This window comes from Bolinopsis microptera, chromosome 4 (genome assembly GCF_026151205.1).
Source record: "Bolinopsis microptera isolate Bmic1 chromosome 4, MBARI_Bmic_1.0, whole genome shotgun sequence".
Taxonomy (NCBI): Eukaryota; Metazoa; Ctenophora; class Tentaculata; order Lobata; family Bolinopsidae; genus Bolinopsis; species Bolinopsis microptera.
The window spans coordinates 15,949,843-15,973,397 of record NC_087075.1 but is presented as its reverse complement, the minus strand read 5'-3'; the positions used below and the strand labels follow the sequence as shown (position 1 = coordinate 15,973,397).

At 40.2% G+C, this 23,555-nt stretch overlaps 3 protein-coding genes across 3 annotated transcripts in view; all 3 read left to right on the top strand.

Moving 5' to 3' along the window:
* LOC134813846 (GRB10-interacting GYF protein 2-like) overlaps positions 1-6,186 on the top strand; it is a 30,730-nt gene extending 24,544 nt beyond the window's left edge. The window contains exons 15-22 of the mRNA XM_063821724.1: positions 1,904-2,066; positions 2,482-2,700; positions 3,044-3,178; positions 3,325-3,465; positions 3,751-3,884; positions 4,177-4,292; positions 5,252-5,358; positions 6,061-6,186. Of these exons, the coding sequence (XP_063677794.1) occupies positions 1,904-2,066; positions 2,482-2,700; positions 3,044-3,178; positions 3,325-3,465; positions 3,751-3,884; positions 4,177-4,292; positions 5,252-5,358; positions 6,061-6,186 (1,141 nt within the window). The remainder of the gene's footprint in view (positions 1-1,903; positions 2,067-2,481; positions 2,701-3,043; positions 3,179-3,324; positions 3,466-3,750; positions 3,885-4,176; positions 4,293-5,251; positions 5,359-6,060) is intronic.
* Positions 6,187-9,963: 3,777 nt separating this feature from the next.
* On the top strand, positions 9,964-11,268 carry LOC134813845 (mucin-2-like). Its single transcript, XM_063821723.1, has one exon. The coding sequence runs from the start codon at positions 9,964-9,966 to the stop codon at positions 11,266-11,268; it is 1,305 nt and encodes a 434-aa protein (XP_063677793.1).
* Positions 11,269-16,544: 5,276 nt separating this feature from the next.
* LOC134814253 (uncharacterized) lies at positions 16,545-19,086 on the top strand. The gene is made up of 2 exons (XM_063822335.1): positions 16,545-16,748; positions 17,074-19,086. Exons 1-2 carry the CDS (start codon positions 16,550-16,552, stop codon positions 18,408-18,410), a joined length of 1,536 nt encoding a protein of 511 aa, XP_063678405.1. The 5' UTR covers positions 16,545-16,549; the 3' UTR covers positions 18,411-19,086.
* The last annotated feature ends 4,469 nt before the right edge of the window (positions 19,087-23,555 follow it).

Here is a 23,555-nt window from a genome sequence, read left to right as displayed (position 1 = left end):
CAAAAGACAACTTTCAGAACAGGAGTTTTTTGGCCGCCCAAATCCTCAATAAGTCAATAACATCACCTCCACCTAGTAATAAAATTATGAAATGTGAAAAGTGTGAAACAATCAAATAATAATGAATGTAAATAATATAATTGTCTCTCAAATACAGATAACGTCCGTTAACTCTTAAAATACCCCTACAAGTACATATTATACTGATCGGTGTCCGAGAAACATAAATTACGTCATCATGGTGTCTTCTTAACCCGGCTAGTTGTAAACCATGGTTACCCTTGTTCCAACAAATAACTGGTAATTGAACCGATTGAACACCAAAACTCTTCGGAAAGACATTCTGTGTAGCTTTGTCAGGTGTATAATAGTATAATGCACATAATATTAGCATCTAGTCACTAGATGAGTATGTCTAGTTAACCTTCCTTTCATTTATATATTATGATATTGCTAATATTATGGGTACCTTGTTGAGCAGGTAATACTCCTGATAAAGGTAATCTTTATTTGATCAACATAATCTCATCCCTAATTTTGGATACAACATTCCTGATGATTCCATATAATTACTATAATTAATATTAGCATCTAGTCACTAGTGTCATATAATTACGGTATCTGAAAAGAACCTGGATGTATTTACCCATGGGTTTCTGCAGAATGTGCAGTTAGAAAATGTTTTAAAATATACCGCAAATATTAAAAGTTAAACTTGCTAGAAGTGGTACTGTATGAATCAGGTCAAATTTCATACTTCTCACATTTTCATGCTCAAAAACAAATTAGAATGTCATTCGATAAAATACATGACATAACGGGAAATACTGTACAGGGACACAATGAATTATGGCGTACATGGTGTTGCAGGACCAATAAACACGATAAAAGGGTTGTCTATAAATAGTTTAGAATATTGACCAGGTGAACTCAATCGTTGCCAAAAATGGACTAATTTAGTGCGATGGTGACAGTGTAGTGCGATAGCATCATCTTTATTCAGCGTTAGATAATGTCTCAATACCTTGCTTCTACATTAATCATGTACCTTATTGGTGGATTTTAAATCAGTGTCTGCGTTACGTTGCTCTGAGTATTATTGCGAGAGAGAAAAGTTTGTTGCTTGTGATTCCCAGACTAATTGCTGTAAGATTTATATCTTGTATCCCGACACAAATGCTACCCTTGCGTAATTTGTACTTTGAGTAAGCCGTAGTAGATCATCATGAAGTTTCAACATAAATTTGGGGCAAAATGCCAAGATACGACGTTCAAGGTTAGTATGCGTAACGCGCGAAAACATTTTTACGGCGAAAGTTAGTCCCTATTTTTGTTCGCAATCGTCATTTACCGCGCGGGCGCCGCGCAATTAACTATCCAGGTCAGCCGCGCAGGCCGGGGCTAAATCCGTTCGTAGACTGTTCCGTGTATTTTGGGAACCTTATATTATATTATTCATGTCGAGAAACTGACAACTGACAGCCAAACAAATGTGCATGTCTTAAAAACGGTCAGTTATTTAACGTAAATCTCAAATGTGTTAAGTAAAGTAGTAAAGTAAAGTAAAATTTATGACATCACATCATCACACATGTCTACAAAACATCATCGCATTATGTGAAAAATATATAATGGATATTTCCCACCAACATTAATTATTTATCAAATACACTATTTAAAAAAAACATTATCCTATTTTTTAAACTTCCCAGTGGAATAAAGATTTATAAAACGCTTCTTTGCCACATAAGGATGGAACAAAAGATAATTGTTACATCATGCGACTCTCTTCAGTGCACTCTTATTTAATCTAATGCCCACCTTCTAATTATTTCTTGTACATGTAACACCTAACTTTACGTCCATCAACCCAGTACATACCCTAACCTGTGAAATTTTCCAGAGAACGACATCTTGTGAAACTGAAGGAGGAAGAACTGCGTCGAAGAGATGAAGAAGAAAGGCAAAGGCGGGATGATGAAGTCAGGGTAGCTGAAGAGAGACGAGCCGCGCAGCAGGCAGCTGCTGAAGCCAAGGCCCTCGCAAAGGCCCAGGAGGAAGCCACCGTGAGTTTCAAGTGACCTTTTTCTATTACTCGACAGTGCAATTTAAATCATTTTATCCACAGTAATCGGGACTCTGGTTAACTGATAAGCTGATTGTCCTCGCTTGCTCCCAAAATCGAAATATATCATTACTGAATTCAGAAGCAATCTTGTGACTCTGAAGTCTGAACACCTCTCATCTTGTGACTCTGAGCACCTCTCAATCTTGTGACTCTGAGCACCTCTCATCTTGTGACTCTGAACACCTCTCAATCTTGTGACTCTGAGCACCTCTCAATCTTGTGACTATGAACACCTCTCAATCTTGTGACTCTGAGCACCTCTCAATCTTGTGACTCTGAGCACCTCTCGATCTTGTGACTCTGACACCTCTCTAGACACCTCTAGCTCTCAGTTACCAGGGTTACTCTCTCAGGCATCAGCCATCAAAGAAGCTCGTCGTCAAGCTGACGCGAAGGCCAAACGTGATGAGCAATTACGCCGTGAAGAACAATCGAGAAGGGAAGAACAGGCACGGCATGCTGCCGCTGAACAAGCTGCTGCTGTAAAGAGACGAGAACAGGAAAATGTTTGGGCAACAAAGGTGTCTAAATCACCTCCAGCGCAGGAGAACACGAATCCTTGGGCTAACATGGTTAGTGGAACAACTGAGGGAGGGGGCCGGGGGGGGGACAATTTAGGGAGGGGGCAGGGGGGGGGGACAACTTGGGGAGGGGGCAGGGGGGGGGGGGGCAACTTGTTGTTGGTTTTCTTCAGTCGACATTCAAGTTTAGTCCTGTGCGGCTAGCTTTACAAAAGGAAAAATTAAGGGATTCGTACAGATTTACATAGATTAGAAGCATGACTACTTACTGCCTGAGCTGCCAGTGTTTGTTTTGGTGAAGATGGTGGAAGATGCTTGCTTAGCAAGGCGCCAGCAACCTCTCTCACAAGCTGTTAAACAATCTACACATTTTGTTACACTACCACTGTTTCAGCCTAAAACGAACGTTACCAAATCTGCTACACGAACTCATCAACCCACCACGAAAACGTGGGGTAAACCTGATGCTGTGTCAATACCGCTCTCTCAAATTCAGCAAGATGAGGCCAAGATGAAGAAATCCGCCCCTGTAAGAACCTTTTATATGTTTCAGAACAACTTAAAATTTGCCAGAATTGGGTCATAGCAAAGTATCTCAAATTAGAAATTTATTCAAAGATGATTTTATGATTAGCTTTAATAAACAAATGTCCTCATTGTCCTCACTGTCCTCAGAGAACGCAAGCGCATCCTGAGCCAGTAGTATCTAGAGCTACAACATGGGCCACACAGAAGCAGCCCTCAAAGACCAGATCTCTGGCGGAGATTCAGCGCGAGGAGGAGAGAAGGACCACCCAGGAACAGAATCTTAACTACGTGAGTAACCATAGTAACCTCCAGGTAACCCAGCAACAGAATCTTAACTACGTAAGTGGGGGAGGGCGTGGTAACTTTTGCTGGCGTTGATTCGTAAGGTGGACTGATGTTTTGCGTGTTGTTTAATGAATGATCTGTATTGAAGGGAACGAATTTTAGGTTTCAAATATTTTGGAAACTTTGCGATTGTTCTGACATGGGGATATAATGTTTCACATTCAGCCAGCTTCGCATTTTCTGTAAAACTTCTAAAAGTATCTTGAACTGACCCAACCTTGAACACAGGCCCAAAACAACGACTGGAACCCAGTAGCGGGAATGTTAGAAGATGATCCCAGACCTTCTCCAAAGAAACAGACCAAACCTCCGCCGAAGAAACCGCAACAGCAACAGCAGCAGCAACCTAAAGCTCCCTCTAAGTAAGTTATCCTGCCTCTTGAAGTAGCTCTCAACTTTCATGTGCTTCTTCGGACAGGATCAACATTTATTATTGGTTTTGGTGATTTGCAATTTCTGATAAAGTGCTAACGTTAGCCAAGGAATATGGATACCACTTACTTTGTGTCCACAAATTGTTTTCGACACCCTGAATCTACTTTTGAAAGCTTCAATTATAGTGACCTTGAACAACCGCTTCTTTCCCCCGACTGCCCTGTTGGTGATCCCATGGTGACCAGTCAGTGACCGCTTATAACCGGATGTTGCCCACAGGAAGAAGAACAACCAGGCACCATTACTAGACATGTTCGCCAACTCTACCCCAAAGGACGAGTTTACAATCTGGTGTGAATCTCAAGTGTCCGGTTTCAAGAACCAGCACATAGACGGTAACTAACTAGGTGGTAACCATGGTAACTGTAGTAACCATGGTAACTGCAGTAACTAGGTGGTAACCATAGTAACTGTAGTAACCATGGTAACTGCAGTAACTAAGTGGTAACCATGGTAACTGTAGTAACCATTGTAACTGCAGTAACCATGGTAACTGCAGTAACTAGGTGGTAACCATGGTAACTGTAGTAACCATGGTAACTGCAGTAACTAGGTGGTAACCATGGTAACTGTAGTAACCATGGTAACTGCAGTAACTAGGTGGTAACCATGGTAACTGTAGGAACCATGGTATCTGCAGTAACTAAGTGGTAACCATGGTAACTGTAGTAACCATGGTAACTGCAGTAACTAGGTGGTAACCATGGTAACTGTAGTAATCATGGTAACTGCAGTAACTAGGTGGTTATCATGGTAACTGTAGTAACCATGGTAACTGCAGTAACTAGGTGGTAACCATGGTAACTGTAGTAACCATGGTAACTGCAGTAACTAGGTGGTAACCATGGTAACTGCAGTAACTAAGTGGTAACCATGGTAACTGTAGTAACCATGGTAACTGCAGTAACTAGGCGGTAACCATGGTAACTGTAGTAACCATGGTAACTGCAGTAACTAGGTGGTAACCATGTTAACTGTAGTAACCATGGTAACTGCAGTAACTAGGTGGTAACCATGGTAACTGCAGTAACCATGGTAACTGCAGTAATTATTTAATCTTACCCTAAAACGTGCATATTACTATCATTCTTGTGTGTTTTATTTCACTTATTTCACTTTTACGCTTCTGTGGAAATCCTGAGCAAAAGTTTAATGTCCGAACTTTTGATCACTTTTCTTCGTACCTGTTCGCTGGTATTTTGATCTAAAACATAAAAAACAGACAAATTCGATTAAATATTTGATTGACTAATTTATATATTTGATAAATTAAATTGAACAATCAATAACTCAGTTCCGACGTTTATCTCGTTTCTCCGTGATGTTGAGTCTCCGAGAGAGGTTCGAGAATACGTTGTCAGCTACCTGGGGGACACGCTTTCAACTGACAAGTTCATACAGGTCAGATATTTTGATATCATTTTTACTTTTTTTACAATTAAACTTTCGTTTTCTTGCTTACGTTATAGTTGGTCTTTTAAAAGTACGTGTATAATACGGACGCAGTGGGGACCACTTGCACAGTGGGGATCACTTGCACAGTGGGGATCACTTGCACAGTGGGGAACACTTGCACAGTGGGGACCACTTGCACAGTGGGGACCACTTGCACAGTGGGGATCACTTGCACAGTGGGGATCACTTGCACAGTGGGGACCACTTGCACAGTGGGGACCACTTGCACAGTGGGGACCACTTGCACAGTGGGGACCACTTGCACAGTGGGGACCACTTGCACAGTGGGGATCACTTGCACAGTGGGGATCACTTGCACAGTGGGGAACACTTGCACAGTGGGGACCACTTGCACAGTGGGGAACACTTGCACAGTGGGGATCACTTGCACAGTGGGGATCACTTGCACAGTGGGGAATACTTGCACAGTGGGGACCGGTTCACGTACTGTAGTGCGACATGTACCCTAGTGCGAAACCTCCAAGATCGACCATGTCGCAGTTGAGTACGTTACCTGGATCGTAGTGCGACACGTACCCTAGTGCGACAGAGAATGTTCAAGGCCGACACTGTCGCACTACAGTGCGCTACCTGGACTGTAGTGCGACACGAACTAAAGTGCGACAAAGCACTTTACACATTCACTAGGTCATGTTGCTGCATCTTCCTTCTCCAGCCGTCAGGATAGAGTCAGTGGATAGTCACCAGCTGCGTGAACAAGTTAGTCGAGGTGCTGTAGGTACCATCGATGACAAGATGAGGGGCCTCAGCTAAACAATCCATATTTTGCCGAACAGGAAAGATCTTCTTCTCTCTGCTGAAAAGGTAGAATCCGAAAGAAGGAAGGTTTCACCACCGTTCGTTCGGATGTAGTCAGGAGTTAGGAGCTGTGCGTGCCATCTTAGCGAGGGATTCCTGCTGACAGTTGAGTTTTGACATGGCTTCGAAGGAGAGGGGTCCAACAGCGTCAGCAATTAGGTGTTTCGTAGGGAGGTCAGTATCGGAGGCTTTCCGTTTCATGTTCTGCTTTGCTGTGTAGACAGAGTTTGCTGCAGGAGTAGGAGGGTGGGAATGGGTCTTCTTACTGGTCACAGTAGTGTCGTTCATCAAACTGAGAAGTCCGGAGCAGATCTTCTCAGTGCATCGCCAGTAGGTCATGTCGTCGCGCTTCTAGGAATGAAGACATGTTGATGTTGTTCGATGCTTTGGTAGAATCATCGTGACCTTTATATATATGGCCCAAGCATATGAACTTGTTATCCCAATCGGAGATATACCTTCATACGATGCGTGATAGGAATGAGGATCATATGCTGCTTACGAGTTACCCGGTGGATCACACACTGCATACGTGGCTTGAACTGACCCGAAGGGTTGTGATCAGTGGATCACTTCGAAACACGTGATGTGAACCGACGAATCGTATTCTCAAGATCACTTCGAAATAAGTGACGTGAACCGACCCGACGAATCACTTAATGGTCCATAAGAAGGATAGGATGTGACCTGAACTTGAAAATAAGTCAGGATATTTTGTCGCACTAGAGTACGCTACCTGGATCGTAGTGCGACACGTACTGTAGTGCGACAGAGGGTGTTTTTGTCGGACTTCGCACTAGAGTACGTGTCGCACTAGAGTACGTGTCGCATTACAGTACGATTACCGTGGGGACCACTTGCACAGTGGGGATCACTTGCACAGTGGGGATCACTTGCACAGTGGGGATCACTTGCACAGTGGGGATCACTTGCACAGTGGGGAACACTTGCACAGTGGGGATCACTTGCACAGTGGGGATCACTTGCACAGTGGGGATCACTTGCACAGTGGGGAATACTTGCACAGTGGGGAATACTTGCACAGTGGGGATCACTTGCACAGTGGGGACCACTTGCACAGTGGGGACCACTTGCACAGTGGGGATCACTTGCACAGTGGGGACCACTTGCACAGTGGGGACCACTTGCACAGTGGGGACCACTTGCACAGTGGGGAACACTTGCACAGTGGGGATCGACCACTTGCACAGTGGGGACCACTTGCACAGTGGGGACCACTTGCACAGTGGGAACCACTTGCACAGTGGGGACCACTTGCACAGTGGGGACCACTTGCACAGTGGGGACCACTTGCACAGTGGGGACCACTTGCACAGTGGGGATCACTTGCACAGTGGGGACCACTTGCACAGTGGGGACCACTTGCACAGTGGGGACCACTTGCACAGTGGGGACCACTGCACAGTGGGGATCACTTTTACAGTGGGGATCACTTGCACAGTGGGGATCACTTGCACAGTGGGGATCACTTGCAATTTTTACGTGCTTATAGAGTTAGTGGATATTTTCGTTTTTGGCTTAAATTTTGATTAATAAATTTATGGATCATCAGAATATCCCAGAGCGAGTTTTGGCAAACATTGTATGAGTTGGGAAATTAATGTCTGGTACTGTAAATCAGTAAAGTGTTTTAGCATCTAGTCAATTCACAACGTTTATAACGATGGTAACGTGAAATTTGAACAAAATATTAATCTGTACACAGAATAAGTTAACCTCGACAGTTTTAAAACACTTATTAAAACTGCAGCTAAGTTTGACAATGGAGAAGATGGGTGTTTTTGTTGGATGATTCCTATCATGTCCGGAGCCAATCAATAGAACCCCGCAGAGATTTCAACTCTCAATTCGGACTCCAGCTATAACAAACTTAGATTCCTGTTACACATTTTGTACTGTGCTGGTTCGAATCTTGTAAAAATTGAGTTTGAATGAAGCTATCAGCCACTTTCTCTGCACCAAAGATGGATGCTTGCAAGTTTACTTTTGGTAACCACAAAACTGCCACTCATTAACGTTCAATGTTCAATCATGCCGCTTGCAGCCTTTACGACGGCTTACATTGTATTAGGAGTGTCACTCGCATGGAAATAACTCCGCTTCCCTTGTGATCGGAGATATTGGATTGCTTCAAAACGCTAGTTTCCACTCTTGCAGAATTTGGCCGCTATTGTACTTGTAGGATCCACGAAAAATTCATATTAGAGGATAAGCATTAAGTTATAAACCAACGGACAAATTTTTAAGAATGTTACCGTGTACACCATATTAGCCCTGGGCTTTATTTGAACTAGCAGAAACCCGTATGGTGTCAAGACTCAAGAGACTAACATAATTATTACCTATTTAATTCTCCGCTGTCTTTATATAGAAGGTCTCTATAGAAAGCCATGCTGCCTAGGAGTAGGATCAAGAAGGACGTTTGTCAAAGAAAGAAACTTAAACCAATTAATAGCTGAACGAAGCTTACTAACATGATCAAAGTCAATTTTAAAACCAGCATCATTGACATAGGAGTTAGGACTAGGAGATGACAAAGCAAATTATTATCTCGTGCACTATACAATAAAATATTGTGTAATTTACGTGTTTTCAAATCCTACAAAGAAACAGCTTACCCCACAAAACCTAAAATTCTCATTTTTATTCACAAAATGGGCTACTCAAATCGTACAAAAAACTACTCACCCGCAAAACCTGGACAATTTCCCATAGAATTGTATTCTGCAATTGTATCTTGACAATAATTTTGATAATTCACCTACAAAATATGCACTATTAGTTCCAATTTGTATTATATTAGAGGTGGCCTAGTGACCCAATTGTTACGTCATAATCAAGTCCCTTCATATCTGAATAGCAGCTGTAGGATAGTCAAATGTATCCGCATAATTCGGTATCCTTTATATTATTGGATCTCCAGACAGAATCTTTTATCAAGGCGAAATTGGGTGATTTCCATATAATATGAGCAATGAAACGAACTTCTTTGTAAAAACTGGTCATATTTATTATTTTATTGAACACTAAAATCTGAGAAAATCAATAGTTAGGAATTCACAATATTTTAATTATAGAAGATGGGAAATCAAGTCAGGACTCAGATAACGGGTCTTCGATGATCAAATATTTATCAATACTTAAAATTCACACAGATAGACCAAGATTACTTATTATGTATGAACATTCGCATAAATTTTCTGTGAGCTATTATAGGAAATCATCTTGAAAGATATTAAATAAAAACACAAATAGGAATAATAATGATACAAGATTAATTAACACATTGAAATTAAAATGACATTATTGAGATCAAATGTTACCCCAACTAAAATCTGTCATTGTTAAATTGTCCTCACTTTAGAAGTGGAACACAATCATAATTTAAATTTTCTTTGGCTAACAGTAACTCTAAGATTTTCTGATTTGTGATAAATCTTACAGTTAATTTCAACTTAATAATAGTCAGAAGTATAATTCACAGTCTAACTGAAAGTCTGATTCCGAAAATCAGTTCTATCCTACAATCACTCAACCGGGCAAGGATACATATTTGTCACTTAATTACTCACAAAATCTAACAAAATTTCCTGGAAACGTACCTCCGAATTCCCGTGAGAAATAAATCGTACGGGTATATGCCTAAGTGTTTATGACATCGAACTGGAGAACAACTCTCTCCTAACAATCTTCCTAGACACTTACCAGCATATGAACATCAGCTTGCCTAGCGAAGGGATTCATCCAAAGGGCAAAGGAGATTTTAGTATTATCATAACACCTTGCTTTGTCAAAACAGAGAACACTCTGGATCTTGCGATTGAAAAGCAACAAACCGAAGTCCTCAATTGTTCAGTAGAACACACCGAAATTGTCCCAAATTCGTCTACCCCTGAAGAGACTGTTTCAAATTCCTCCTCTACCCCTGAGAAGACGACACCTACTGATCCTAATGAGGCAGAACAAACTAAGACTGTCTCGAATTCTTGTGTCCCTGTGGAGACGTCAGCAAATGACCCCATAGAAGTAGAGCACGCTATGACTGTCCAAAATACTTCTACCCCTGAGAAGACAACAGACACTGATCCCGCAGAAGCAGAAAAAACTAAAAGTGTCTCAAATACTTCTACCCCTGAGAAGACGACAGCAAATGACCCCGTAGAGAAGGCGACAGTTCCTGACTCCAATAAAGCAGAACAAACTAAGACCGCCTCAAATACTTCTACCCCTGAGAAGACGACAGCAATTGAGTCCGCAGAAGCAGATCACGCTATGACTGTCATAAATTCGTCTACCCCTGAGAAGGCGACAGTTACTGACTCCAATAAAGCAGAACAAACTATAAAGACTGCCTCAAATACTTCTCATCCTGAGGAGACGACAGCTCCTGCCCCACCGAGTGTGGAGACACAGAGCACCATCGACCCCTCGAAAGAGTCGGCACCGGACGCGGCATTCATTGATACCAAAACTCTTAAACTGTTTCTGAGTAAAGAAACATTGGTGCAACTTGCTGACCGAAACTCGAAATCTAAAATCATCGAGCTGGTGAAGCTGTGCCACATGAGAGTAGCGCATACTTCAGAACAAAACAGGAAGATGGTTCTTGACCACCTGTTGGATGCTTCGCAAGGAAAAGTGAAACTCCAGCCGAGTCTAATCGATAAACTTGTCAAGAGACTTAATGATGAAGCAGTCACTGCCGAACTGATGAACATGGGTCTTGAGGTGCCTCAAAGTGCTAGAATGCGTAAAAACGCCCTTGAAACCTACCTCAATAATGAATTCAGTACTCTTAACTCAAGTGACTTCAATGAAACCTGTCGCTTGGAAAAAAGTAGAATCGGAAGCCCTAAGACAAAAAAACAAAACCCAAAGGGAAAGAAAAACGAGAGCAACAAAAAGACTAGGGCAACCAAGAAAACTAACGACAATGCAGCTAACACTACCGCAGAAACGAGAAATTGTGCTAATGTCACTTCGGATACATGCCACTCAGCAGAACGGAGAGGATGATAAAATCACTGAAAACACCGATGAACCGTCTGCACAAGACTCAAAGACTGCTAGGTGTTTTCCTACCACACCAGAAGAATCTGCTGAACCACATGAACTTGTCCCCAAGAAAGGCAAACCAAAAATCGGAAGAACAGAGGAAAAAAAAACCAGACCCAACAAATCAAGCTACTGGAAGCCTTGGAATGAGCAATCCAGCATTTGAAAAACCCCTCAAAATACTTGAGAATAGTATTCTCAAGCTCCAAGAAACAACGAGCAATCAACAAGCTCAGCTGGAACTTTTCAAGAAAGACCAAATAGCCAAAAGCGTCGACGCAGAGTTGTCAGACCTGAAAAGCAAAGTGCTATCTCTCTTAGAGATGATAAAGATTCAGCAAAGCACCCTTGACAACCTTGTTAATCAAAGATCGACTCAAGAGCAACAAGTTGGGACTTCCAAAGCTCTACTTACAAATCCACCCAAACAAATGATGAACAGAGAAACCCAAACTACAAACCCCCATGATCACAAAATAAATGACAGAGGGACTCATACCGAAACATCATGTCAAACAGATCAACCAGCTTATAATACATCACCATCTCTGATTGAAAGCAAAGAAACCCAGACCATCCTTATGATCAGAGAAGCGCCCTCGCCAAACCAGAGATCTACCACTTGTAGGGCTACAGCTAACAAGATTGAACGACAGCCGGAAAACAAAGAAACTCCTCCCAGCGGAGCTGACCAAACTGAAGAAAAACCCCAAATCAGTACTCCATCACAAGCGAACAAAGTTCTTTTACCTACACCATTCGTCGCTAAGAAAGCTCACGACCAACATGCTGGAAAAAAGACTGCCAAGCAAGACGGCTCCAAAAAAGATAACCAGTATGATAAAAACTACAGCCACCGTGATGGTTCTATTAGTAGTCACCAGGAGAAAAATAAAGAGACGACACCACCACGTAGCACAAATGACACTAATAAAAAGCCACGATGCCTTCTTGTTTTTGACGACCAGCTGAACGAATTCGAAAGTGATAAATTCAGTAAACAGTTTGATATCAACACATACAAGGTGTTTTCTGTAAATGATATCCTGTCAAGAGGCGGCCTGGTAACAAAAATAAAGAATGTCTCATACGACACAGTCTTTCTCCATGTGGGACTTCAAGATCTACACTGGCTTAAGACAACCCCTGAAGATCTACACAATAAGTACAAACAGCTTATTTATAAACTCCTAGAAACAACTAATACCAGAATCTGTGTTTCTCAAATCATCCCCATCAAGGGATATCCGTACCTGAACGAAAGGATACAACAAGTCAATGAAATGATGTCCTCCCTGATAAGCTCGATCAGGCTTACTTATGAGTACAAAAAACGTATCTTCACTTCCTGCAATGACAATTTAGCTAACCTTATCACAAGGACTGTTGGAAGTCATGGAATTGAACTAACCCTATCGCCTGAGGGTAAAAGGAAAATCTGGCTGCTAGTTAAGGATTCCTTGCAAAGAACCCTTGGACTTAATAGAGATAGAGTAAGAAAACTCAATATCTCAAGATACACAAATAAGGACAGAGACAATGACTAGCACAATCGAGTCTTGCTCTTCCGTTCTTAAAATATCGCAGCCCAATGTTAGACTGGAAACCAAAATCCTCTCGGAACTCCCGATCTTATCTTGGAACATCCACGACACCGTGATGAGCGAAGAGGGCCTTAAAACAAATGACAGTGATTTTGTGGAAATACTGCAGCAAAGCTTGATTTTCTGTCTCCAAGAAACCAAACAAAACTTCTCGCTTCCCAATTACGAGTGTTTCAATAGCTTAAGAGCTGACTCTCGCTCTGGTGGCATATGTATTGGTGTACACCGTTCCCTCACTTCGAACGTCAAGCTGTTAAGAACGGGATGTTCGGATTTCCAGGCCATCACTGTATTCCCCCAAGATGATAGTCGGAAATTCACTATTATAAATGTGTATGACTCCCCTGAACAATCCTCTTACAAAGCACGACGAAAAGGATTGTCAGAACCGAGTACATTAGATCTCTTATTGGAATTTAGGGCCAAAACCCCCAATTTAGGAGAAACACTCCTGGTAGGTGATCTGAATGCAAGAACTGCCGGTAAAAACACCACACCAGAAGAGCTCAGTGATGAACATGAACCGGAAGTAAATTACCCTATAAGTTTTCCTGAGTCGGTCGAGAGAATTAGTAAGGACCAAATACACAACTCAAGGGGAGCGCTTTTTCTAGACTTCTTAGCATGCAACAATCTACCAATCCTAAATGGGTGTACACTTGGAGATATATTCGGAGATTTCACCTCGGTTAACTACAACGGAAGCAGTGTAGTTGATTATTTTGCTGCTACCCCTAATACCTGCGAGAGAGTATCTTCATTCCAAATCCTAGAACTCACCAAGTTCTCTGACCACAAACCGTGTTTCTGCAAACTAAAATGTAAAATCTAGGTAAACTATAGGTAAAAATATAATATTAATCATAAGCTAAAATGTACTAATCTTTGTATTCTAAATGGGGAAAAAGAAGAAACATTGTCAGTCAGTCGAGAAAATTGTCAGTCAGGCTATATGGCAGCTTTGTAGATGTTGTGACTATGCTAGTAGTGGTCCCAGGCTTGCGACTGGAATTGCGGTGTTAAATCGATTTAATGGTACCAACGATCCACCTCCCACTTGTTGTTTGGTACTTAGCATTAATAGTGTTAGCTGTAGCCATTTATAGCAAGAATCTTAAAACTAAAGGGGATGACAAGGAAAAGAGGAAGGAAAAAGAATAACGGGACAAACAATTAATTAAAGTATTTATAGGAGTATTAGATATTGTAATTACAAGCTTCAATAATAAATCACTGACTAAAACTTCTAATTAAAATGATACTTGGTACGCTCGCCCATTTTCACTGGTCAGTCTGAACTTCGGTTTAGCACGTTGTACACTTATTCACCTAAGTTTCAGAATTTGTTCAGTTTAGCAGAGTTAGTACCCGTGTTTCAATAAATCAAAAGATATCAGGGGAGTTCTTTAATAATGTTACGGTCATCTAGAATACCGAACTTCCTGAAAACGTTATCATATTTCCTCAGACAACGTTTAATGCCTTTAATCAGTCTATCACGGCTATATCCTCTATCAATTAGAATTTTGAATATTTTGTGAAGATGGGAGGTAAAGATATCCAATCTAGTGCAAACATTACCATATCTAAGAACTTGACTTGAAAAAACGTTGTAGCCAACCTCGGTTGGGATGTTACTGTGAGGAAATGTAAGGGATACAACATGAAAATTAAAATCATCAGTTTTGTTATACACTGATATTTCAAGTCCTTCTGTGGAAATATTAATATTTAAATCAAGGTAGTTAATGATTTTATTATTGGAACCAGCTCGCTCCATCTCCAATGAATTAGGATAAATATCTTTAATCAATTTATGAAAGTAAAGGTAGTTAATAATAGATAAATCGTCAACATATCGTTTATTATTGGATAATATCTTTGCTAATCCCATTTTCTTTTCCTGAAGTAAACGTTTCATATAATTAAATTCCTTTTTGCCAACAGTGAGATCAGCTATAGGGGAACTTGAATTTCCACCCATAGGAATACCCTTGGTTTGTATGAATACAATCCCACCGAAGACGACATAAGTGTTATAAATAATAAATTTAACAGCCTCTTTTAGGTCATCTTGACTAAAGCAGGCATGAGAATTATAGGTTTTATTGGAAAAGAAACATGTATTACTGTCTCTTTTAGAAATACAAATATATCTATTACGGTCTGAAAATATTAAATCAACAACTTCATTAATCATATTCTCTACTTCAATCAAGTCTAATCTGGTATAAAGAGTAGTAAAATCATATACTTGTATATTATAAACATCGCTATTTTTGATAGCTTCAAGGAATTCACTTGAGGAATCTATGCTCCAAAACATGTTTATACCGCTGTTGTTGTAGATTGCCTCGCAGTATTTCTTGAAGTATTTCCTCAAAAGTTTCAGACAACAGTTAACTTGGACGTTAAGTTGTTTCGTAACGCAAAAACGGGCACCTGCAATGAACCTCGCCTTGTAAGGGTTCTTATGAAGCTTAGGGTTCCAGAAGATGCGTGCTAGTCGCAAGTTTTTATCTTCAACTTGTACATTAAATCTCTCCTTTAGGCTCTCAGATGAAGTGTTATCTCCGACGCGGAAGCGCTAACAGAAACCCTGGAAGATGCACCCCCCATAAATGGAACGGGGCTGAAAATGAAGCGAACCGGTATCGCTATATTGCAGTACAAAATACCCCTCAGTTTGCAGACCAAATTGAAAGTATAATAGGAACTGAATGTTATAACAAAGAAGACGTGATACGTTTAAGTCAAGTTATTGTTAAGATTCTAAATGATGTTGCCGACAAAATGACTCCTAATAATAATACAAAACAAAATAGGAAAAAGCGCCAAAAATACCGAGGAAAAAAGGCTCGAATGAAACCCAAAGCACCCTGGTTTGATGCTGCGTGCATCAATAGCAAGCGAGAACTGAATCGTCTCGCCAAGTCATACGGAAAAAAACCCGGCAAGCCAATACCTTAGAAACAGCTACTATGAGAAACGTCGTCTTCACAGAAAACTCATCAAACTTAAGAAGTCATCCTTCTTTAAAGAACTGTGTAGTGATATTGAATCAGGTGACAATATTAATTGGGCAAGATTCAAGAAACTTAAAGAACTGAAGACAGAAGGTAGCAAACTTGACGTCTTTGACATGCTAAACTTCTGCAAATTCTTTAAAGATCTATATGGCAAACCTTCAATCGATGAAACTAGAATCGAGCAACTGCAGAACGGGATGACTAGGAGTAATTTGCAGTCGGAACTCTCTGAATCTCTCGATCAAAACATAACACACGAAGAACTCCTTAGATGCATCAACTCCCTTAAAAGAGGCAAAGCAGTTTCCGAGGATTGTGTCCTGAACGAATTTCTTAAATCTTCGAACATGAACATGCAGACCGCTATCTTACACTTGTTCAATCAGTGCCTCTCTTTTGGTGTCTACCCCTGGAGCACCTCAGTCGTAACCCCGCTGCACAAAAAAGGTACTCGACTTGTTGATGTTCATTACTTACTTACAAGTTGAGTTATCTAATCTAGATTGGGTAATAAATTCACGGCGTTTTTCGTCGCCTGTTTCAATCTATCCGTTATTAATATTTCCACCTAATAATAACGTGCCATGTTTCCCTTCAGGGGGAACTAGCATGATGACGTCACGTGGTGGTATGATGACGTCACAGGCAAGTCCTCTTAACCAGTCAGAGAAAAGATTCGTTGACAGCACCACCTCTCCCATTCACCCCCAGTATTTGGAAAACAAAGAGAACTTCAACCCTTCCCCTCAGACAAGATTCCAGCCAGATCAGAGTTGTCAATATAGTTCACCTCCAGTACCTAATCAAGGTGAGTTGCATTTTTCAGCTGAAGAACAGTTTTAAATGAGAATACTAGGAGTTGGTTTTGTTGTGGTTAGGGATCGTTCACATATTACGTAAGCTAAACTTTTGTAATTTTTCTATTTTAGACCCCTTTTCCGTATGCCACTTTACTCACAGCTATTGTGTAGAAATAACACTAGAGTAAGCTTTCCAAACATTCCTCCTCCAAAACTTCCTGCTTACGTAATTAATGTGAACAATCTCTTTGACAGTATCGAATTCTGTACTTGAGTTGATAAAATTCAAAATGTTAACATTTCCTGAGAAACTAAATAGCTTCCCTCTCGCAGGTATGGATGTAAAACCCCAGAGATTACACTTCAACTTCCCTAGCCCAGGTCCCGTGGGCACTGGTCACGTGGGCCCAGCGCCTGACCAGACCGGACTACCGCCCCCACAGACTCCCAACCCCGCCACACCCATCATGGGGCCCTCCCTCGATCAGTCAGCTGCTGTTCTCGGACCTAGCCCTGGGTATTACAACAGAACAGATAGCGGCACTTCTGCGGGGTATCCCAGAACAAACTTACCAGAAAGTGCTAGATTACCGCTTCCGGAACATTCTAGAATACCACAACATTCCAAACTTTCAGTTCCTCAGTCAGAAAGTTCTAGACTGCCTGGTTCAGACCACGTGATAGAACGAGGAGAATCCCTGTCATCAATCCGACCAACCCTCCAACACGAACACCATGCCAAGGCTCAAGAAGTCCAGGATCAGAGATCACCTCACAGTCCCACACCCAGAGTTCCCACTCAGTTCAGAGACAGTTCCGAGAAGAACTATCAAGACACTTGCCCACGTGACCAGGGCCCACGTGATCAGGGCCCACGTGATCAGACACCTGATGGCCCACGTGACCTGGACCGAGCCGCGCGACCAGCAGAGCTACACAAGGCGCCTCACCCGGCCCACAGACCACCTCACTTAGGAGGGAGACCTCCTAACCTACCCTCCCATCTGTTCCCTAACGATACGAGACCTCTCCAATTCCACACCCCACCCCCTACCAGAGGGTTCCAGCCCCCACTACCGTCAGGGCCCAGATCAGCTAACCTACCTCTACACAACGTTAGAGGAGACTTTCTTCAAACCATGAGACCCAAACAAGAGCCCATGCCTCAACTTGATATGGGGTATTTTGACGCCGCGCGGGGTCTAGGAGAGGGAGGGCTGTCCCGAAATACCGTCAACATGCCCCTGGACAAAGAGAGAGGAGAGGTGTACCTTGGTAACCCTGGTAACAAAGCAGTACCAGACAACTTAGCTGCAGGGTATTTACCATACCCTGATACGATGAGTAAACCTTATATCCCCGGAGGGGAATTCTTTACGAATAGCTCTGCTAAAGAGCGATTTAACTTCAGTTTCAAAGAAACTATTGGCAAGATGTTGTCGAAGAAGAAAAATACAGCAGCTTCAGACGTTAATCCGGCGGGGAAAAGGACCAAGTTTTCCAACGAACAGATCAGAGTTCTGGAGCACTATTATCAGAACGTTAATAAATATGTAACCGGGACAAACAAAGGAACTTTGTGTCAGGTTACTGGACTGGAGCTCAGTACTGTGTTGATGTGGTTTCAGAACAAGCGTGCCAGGGAGAAGAAGCAGAAGACTAATGTGTAAAGACTTTCAATTCTTCAGATACTTTAACATTTTTTATTTATGTGAATGCTTGGTGAGTTCTTAGTTGATTTAGATTTTCTTGAGTCAGATTTATTTTATCGTTACTGTTTTTATATTACTCTGCAGGTTGCTTTAATAGATTTAATTTAATTTTAAACCGAACTAATTTATTTTTATAACTTGTTACTTAAGTGCATGAAAACATTTTTAGGACACATAATTTTATAATATTTACTAATGCAATATGCGTTTACGTAAAACTTCTCAAATGGTCTGGATTGCGACAAATAGTTATGTTTATGTCAAGGTACTGTATTCTGCCGACTGTCCAGTAAAAGTGTCGCAACATGTTCAGGGATTATTTCTATTTGTTTAATTTTACTGACAATCCTTGAATTTCTTGAACCAATAAATGATTAAAAATTGATATTTTATCAAATAATAGAAGTTACTTTTTATACCAAGCCAGTTTTAAAGCTTTATTCAGATTTCTGTCGATCGAAATAATTAAAACTGCTTCGAAGGGAACTTAATCTACCAAATTATAAGATTATCTAATTACATTTTAATTTGCGAAATGGTTTGATTAAAAAAGCTGAATAACAGATTAAAATATATTTACAGTTGTGGGAGATGAATTGATGTAAATAGTAAATTTATTTCATTGCAAAGCTTTAACTTGGAGTGGTTATTGTCTTTATAAAATAAACATTCCGCTACATCATATTTACTTTTAGCATCTTGGAAGTTTTGGAAATGTATGAGCATTTGAGTAGTGAAACGAACTTCTTTGTCAAAGTTGTCAAATTTAATATTTATTGAACACGAACATAATCTACGAAAATCAAAAGATTCATAATATTTTATTAATCCTAGAAGATGAGAAATCAAGATCAGATACCGGGTTCAATAATTAAATATCATAATTATCGCTACTTAAAATTTGCACAAATAGGCACAGATGAAATATTAGGATTCACATTAGCATTAACTTTCTGTGCACAAATAGGAAATCATAATGAAAAATAAAAACATAGAAGGTGATGAATACAAGAGTTAACGAACTGAAATTAAAATGTAATTATTAAACTTAAAGTCAAGGGATACCCCTTCGAAATTACAGTAAAGAGTATTCAAACTGAAAGTCTGATCACAAAAATCGATTCTATCCTTGATCCTTTAATCACTCAACCAGACAAGGATGAATATTTGCCACTCAATTTATCTCAAAAAATCCAACACAAATTTATGGATGCGTTCTCCGAATAACCGTTAGAAATAAATGTTCTAGTTTCTAGTAAATGCCACATTTAGCTATCGGCGTGGCCGGAGGAGTTTAAGTTCATATTTAACTTATTCTCTTGAGTTTCCTTATCAACGTACGAACATGCTTCAAACTGAGGTTTCGTTAGATGGCGCCTTCTCATCAGGTATTATTCCTCCGCTGTCTTTATCTACAGGGAATAAGTTATAAAATTAAATATAACATGTCATTTTATTATCAATATTATCTATCCATGACTCATTCAACAGGCGTTTTATCAGTATCATATTAGATTTTTAGAAGATACTGTCTGTATTGTATTGTAAATATATAACCAAACTTAAATTAATAAAAACGGTAATTTAAAAAACCTGTAATGTGCCGGGAGTTCTGTAGTGAGATCATCTGGTTAGGCGGTGAATTTTTCTTGTCAGTTGGTTTTATTTCTTGGTTGTCACCTGCTGGAAATATATTTGATCAGGATTCCTCACTGTGAGTACTGGGTCCATTGCTTGAAAATTGATAAAATAGTGATAAATAATTAGTTGAGTAATTTTTAGTTAGTCAAGTAACTGTAACAGTGATAGTTGGTTGAATAATTGTTAGTTTAGTAACTGTAACTTACCTGCTGTGGATCTTATGTTCGAGGTTTGTAACGAGACTAGTAGCGAAACAACTGAACGAGTTTTGGAAAGGAGGAATTGTCGGAAACTTCTGATCGTCAGAACGTATATGTAAAAGTTTGCCACAACATTTATCATCGTCAAGAAATAGAAAAATTTATAGAATTGGACAAGAAATAACTCGGAGGGATCTTTCATGCACTTGATGGCGATTTCGTTAACAACGTAAGGTAAGGTGGAGATGCAGTAGATGACAGCAGTGAGGACCACAGTGAGGGCTCCTTGCCATGGAACACTTCCACCAACTCGTCTTGCAGATTTCCCTGCATCAGCTAGGTACTTCAGTATAGGAACTGTAGTGGTGACGATGATTACGTTTGGAACTATACCGAATAAAAATCCAAATATCGGTAATAATGTCTTCCAGGCATCAGAGCTATAACCGTAGTGACAGCTGTAGACTCGGTAGTCAAAGTGAACATCATCCTTGTCGACAGCGAGGACGAGTATCGGTAAGATAAGGCCATAAGCCCAAATGAAGCTGCAAACTTGATGAGCTCTTTTTGTTGACCAACTTGCAGCTCGGAGAGGATATTTGAGTATCAGGAACTTGCTTGTAGTGAGAACTGCGATGAGGGACATCCCAGCTGGGAAAGTGAAATAGCCGACATATACCTTAACATAGCAAAGTGTTTTTCCTAAGACCCACGAGTTGGCTAGCAAGGAGATAGCAGCAGGAGCAAGGGTAGAGATAGTATAAATTAAATCAAAAACTGCGATGTGCTGGATTATTGTGACTAAGATTTTTTTAATTTTAAAGGCGTCCTTCTGGAACGATGCAATCAAGATCAGAGTATCTCCAATAAGGGATGACAGGACGCCAAATAAATGGTAAGACGCCCAAAAGTATCTCTCTGCATTGTTGTGCATCCCGAATTCGATGTCCGAGTAGTTGTTTGAAGTGGTCATAACTCCAAAAAATCTTTAGAGGTGGCTATATATGGTATATATTCAATTCATGCTAAAATTCAATTAATTATTATAATTATATTTTACCAAAACCCATAATCATGGGTAGAGTGGACCGCTGCCAGTGTCTCTCTTTCCCAAACAAAAGGAAATGATATTAATTTGATTGACCGTTCTCAAATGCAAAATGATACCAAGAATGAAATCGGTCGCTCGCTTTTCCCATTCATTCACGGCTTACGAATTGTATAAATAAGTTTCGATTGATTACATCAATCAGATGCTGTAAAAATCTCTTTGGGTTGCGTTCGGGTCGATACCTAGTATTTTGGGGTAAGGGACAAGGGTGGTAGTTATAACTTATTGAATAAGCTGAAGTTTATTGAATCTTTATTGCCGAGTACAGCTGCCTTTGGGCAGTTCTTCTTAATCTATTACAATTGTAAATGAATGGGAAAAGCGAGCGACCGATTTCATTCTCGGTATCATTTTGCATTTGAGAACGGTCAATCAAATTAATATCATTTCCTTTTGTTTGGGAAAGAGAGACACTGGCAGCGGTCCACTCTACCCATGATTATGGGTTTTGGTAAAATATCATCTCTTTTTGATTATAATGTCAGGGTACTTTATAAAGTCGAAATATAAACTGATATCTTCATTAATAAGGAGGAAGTTTCAACGATTTCGAAATTTTTCCTTTAAAAACATTTCCTTGTGTTTAGGGAAGCATATCGGTCGATCACTGACTGAATATGCCACTTAATACTCATTCAAGTTGGCATTAAATTCATATATAATGAGCTTTTAACCAACTCAACAACATTTGGAAGAATAAGAACATAAGCATTAACAACAAAGTGCGAATCTACATCGCAGCTGTTCTTACCATTCTGACCTATGGATGTGAGATATGGAACACGACTCAAGTGCAGACAAGAAGATTGGAGTCTTTCCATCAGTACTGCTTAAGAAGAATCCTGAGAGTGAGGTGGTTCCATCGAGTAAATAATGAGGATGTTTTAAGAAGGGCATCAATAACTGCCCTTGCTGACATAATAACAACAAAACGGCTGCGTTGGTTTGGACATGTCAGTAGAATGCCTGAAGATCGGTTACCCAACTATTTACTTGAATGGAAACCCAAGCATGGGAAGAGATCAAGAGGCAGGCCTAGGAAGAGCTTAAATGATGTATTCATTGAGGATGCTGAGCAGAGATTGGATCGTAATGGACTCACGATTGATTGTATGAGAAGATTAGCTGCAGACCGAAAGGGATGGAGAAATGTTACCCGCCGAAGTTGTATAATACAAAGTAATGACGCAGTCGACGCAGACTAATCCTTTTGGATGGAGATCTCGCCATGTAACATGTATGTATAATGACATTAAACTGTCGTGGCAAAGCAGAATTTGTTGGAAATCACGAATGAGCAAAATTCTCACCTTTCGCACGTGCAAACTTTGAGCGGACGTTGCGTGCGCATCCAATATTGAATCGCCGTAAATTTTTGCATGTAATTGTTTTATATATAGTTTGATAAGCATGCAAAGTTTCAAAGTATTTCAAGAAGAACTGTAATCACAACGGCACTCTAAAGTTGACAGAAAATGACGAAAACAGCAATTTTCAGTGATTTTAGCAATTTTCTATCAATTTGGGCGTGTCCCCACGTGTGCAACTTTTCGATTTTCAACTTTAAAACTAGCCTAATGCACAATTTATACCTATAAGAAGCAGAACTGAGCTCCACAACCCAAGGCATGGCCCAACACCAGAGAATACTAAATCGCAAAATTGACGTTTTTATAAAATAATTCTTCAAAAAAGCACAAACTTCAATGACGAATATCTTTATGAAGGAGCAAGCTAGAAAAACTTTCCGGTAAATTTTCAGAATGCTTGAACAATTATCTAAGGTGAAAATTTCCTCAGATTTTGAATCAAATTACTCCTTAATGGTGTAAAATTAATTTTAAAAGTTATTACTTTGTCAAAAATCAAGTTTTAAAAACGGTTAACTTGATGACGTCATCAAGGGGTGTTTATGACGTCAAATAATTTTTTTATACAATGTAAACTAAAGTGTAAACAATTATTTGCAAGACCTGTGGTCGGAAATGGCTGTATCTTTTATACTTTTGAATCTATGGTCACTTAAATACAGGTTACAATTGACTGGCAAAGCGTCTATCCCTGAATATGTATGTATATATCACGACAATCTATCGTAAAACAGGGCTTCTAGAAAACCCATTTCCCGATGCTCCTGAAACCTGAAACTTT

What these genes read in the sequence shown, in the direction of transcription:
- LOC134813845 (XM_063821723.1), top strand. Translation starts at nt 9,964, where the DNA reads ATGAACATCAGCTTGCCTAGCGAAGGGATTCATCCAAAGGGCAAAGGA.
- LOC134814253 (XM_063822335.1), top strand. Translation starts at nt 16,550, where the DNA reads ATGATGACGTCACGTGGTGGTATGATGACGTCACAGGCAAGTCCTCTT. An exon ending in ACCTCCAGTACCTAATCAAG is followed by an intron (nt 16,749 to 17,073) that starts GTGAGTTGCATT and finishes TCCCTCTCGCAG; the next exon opens with GTATGGATGTAAAACCCCAG.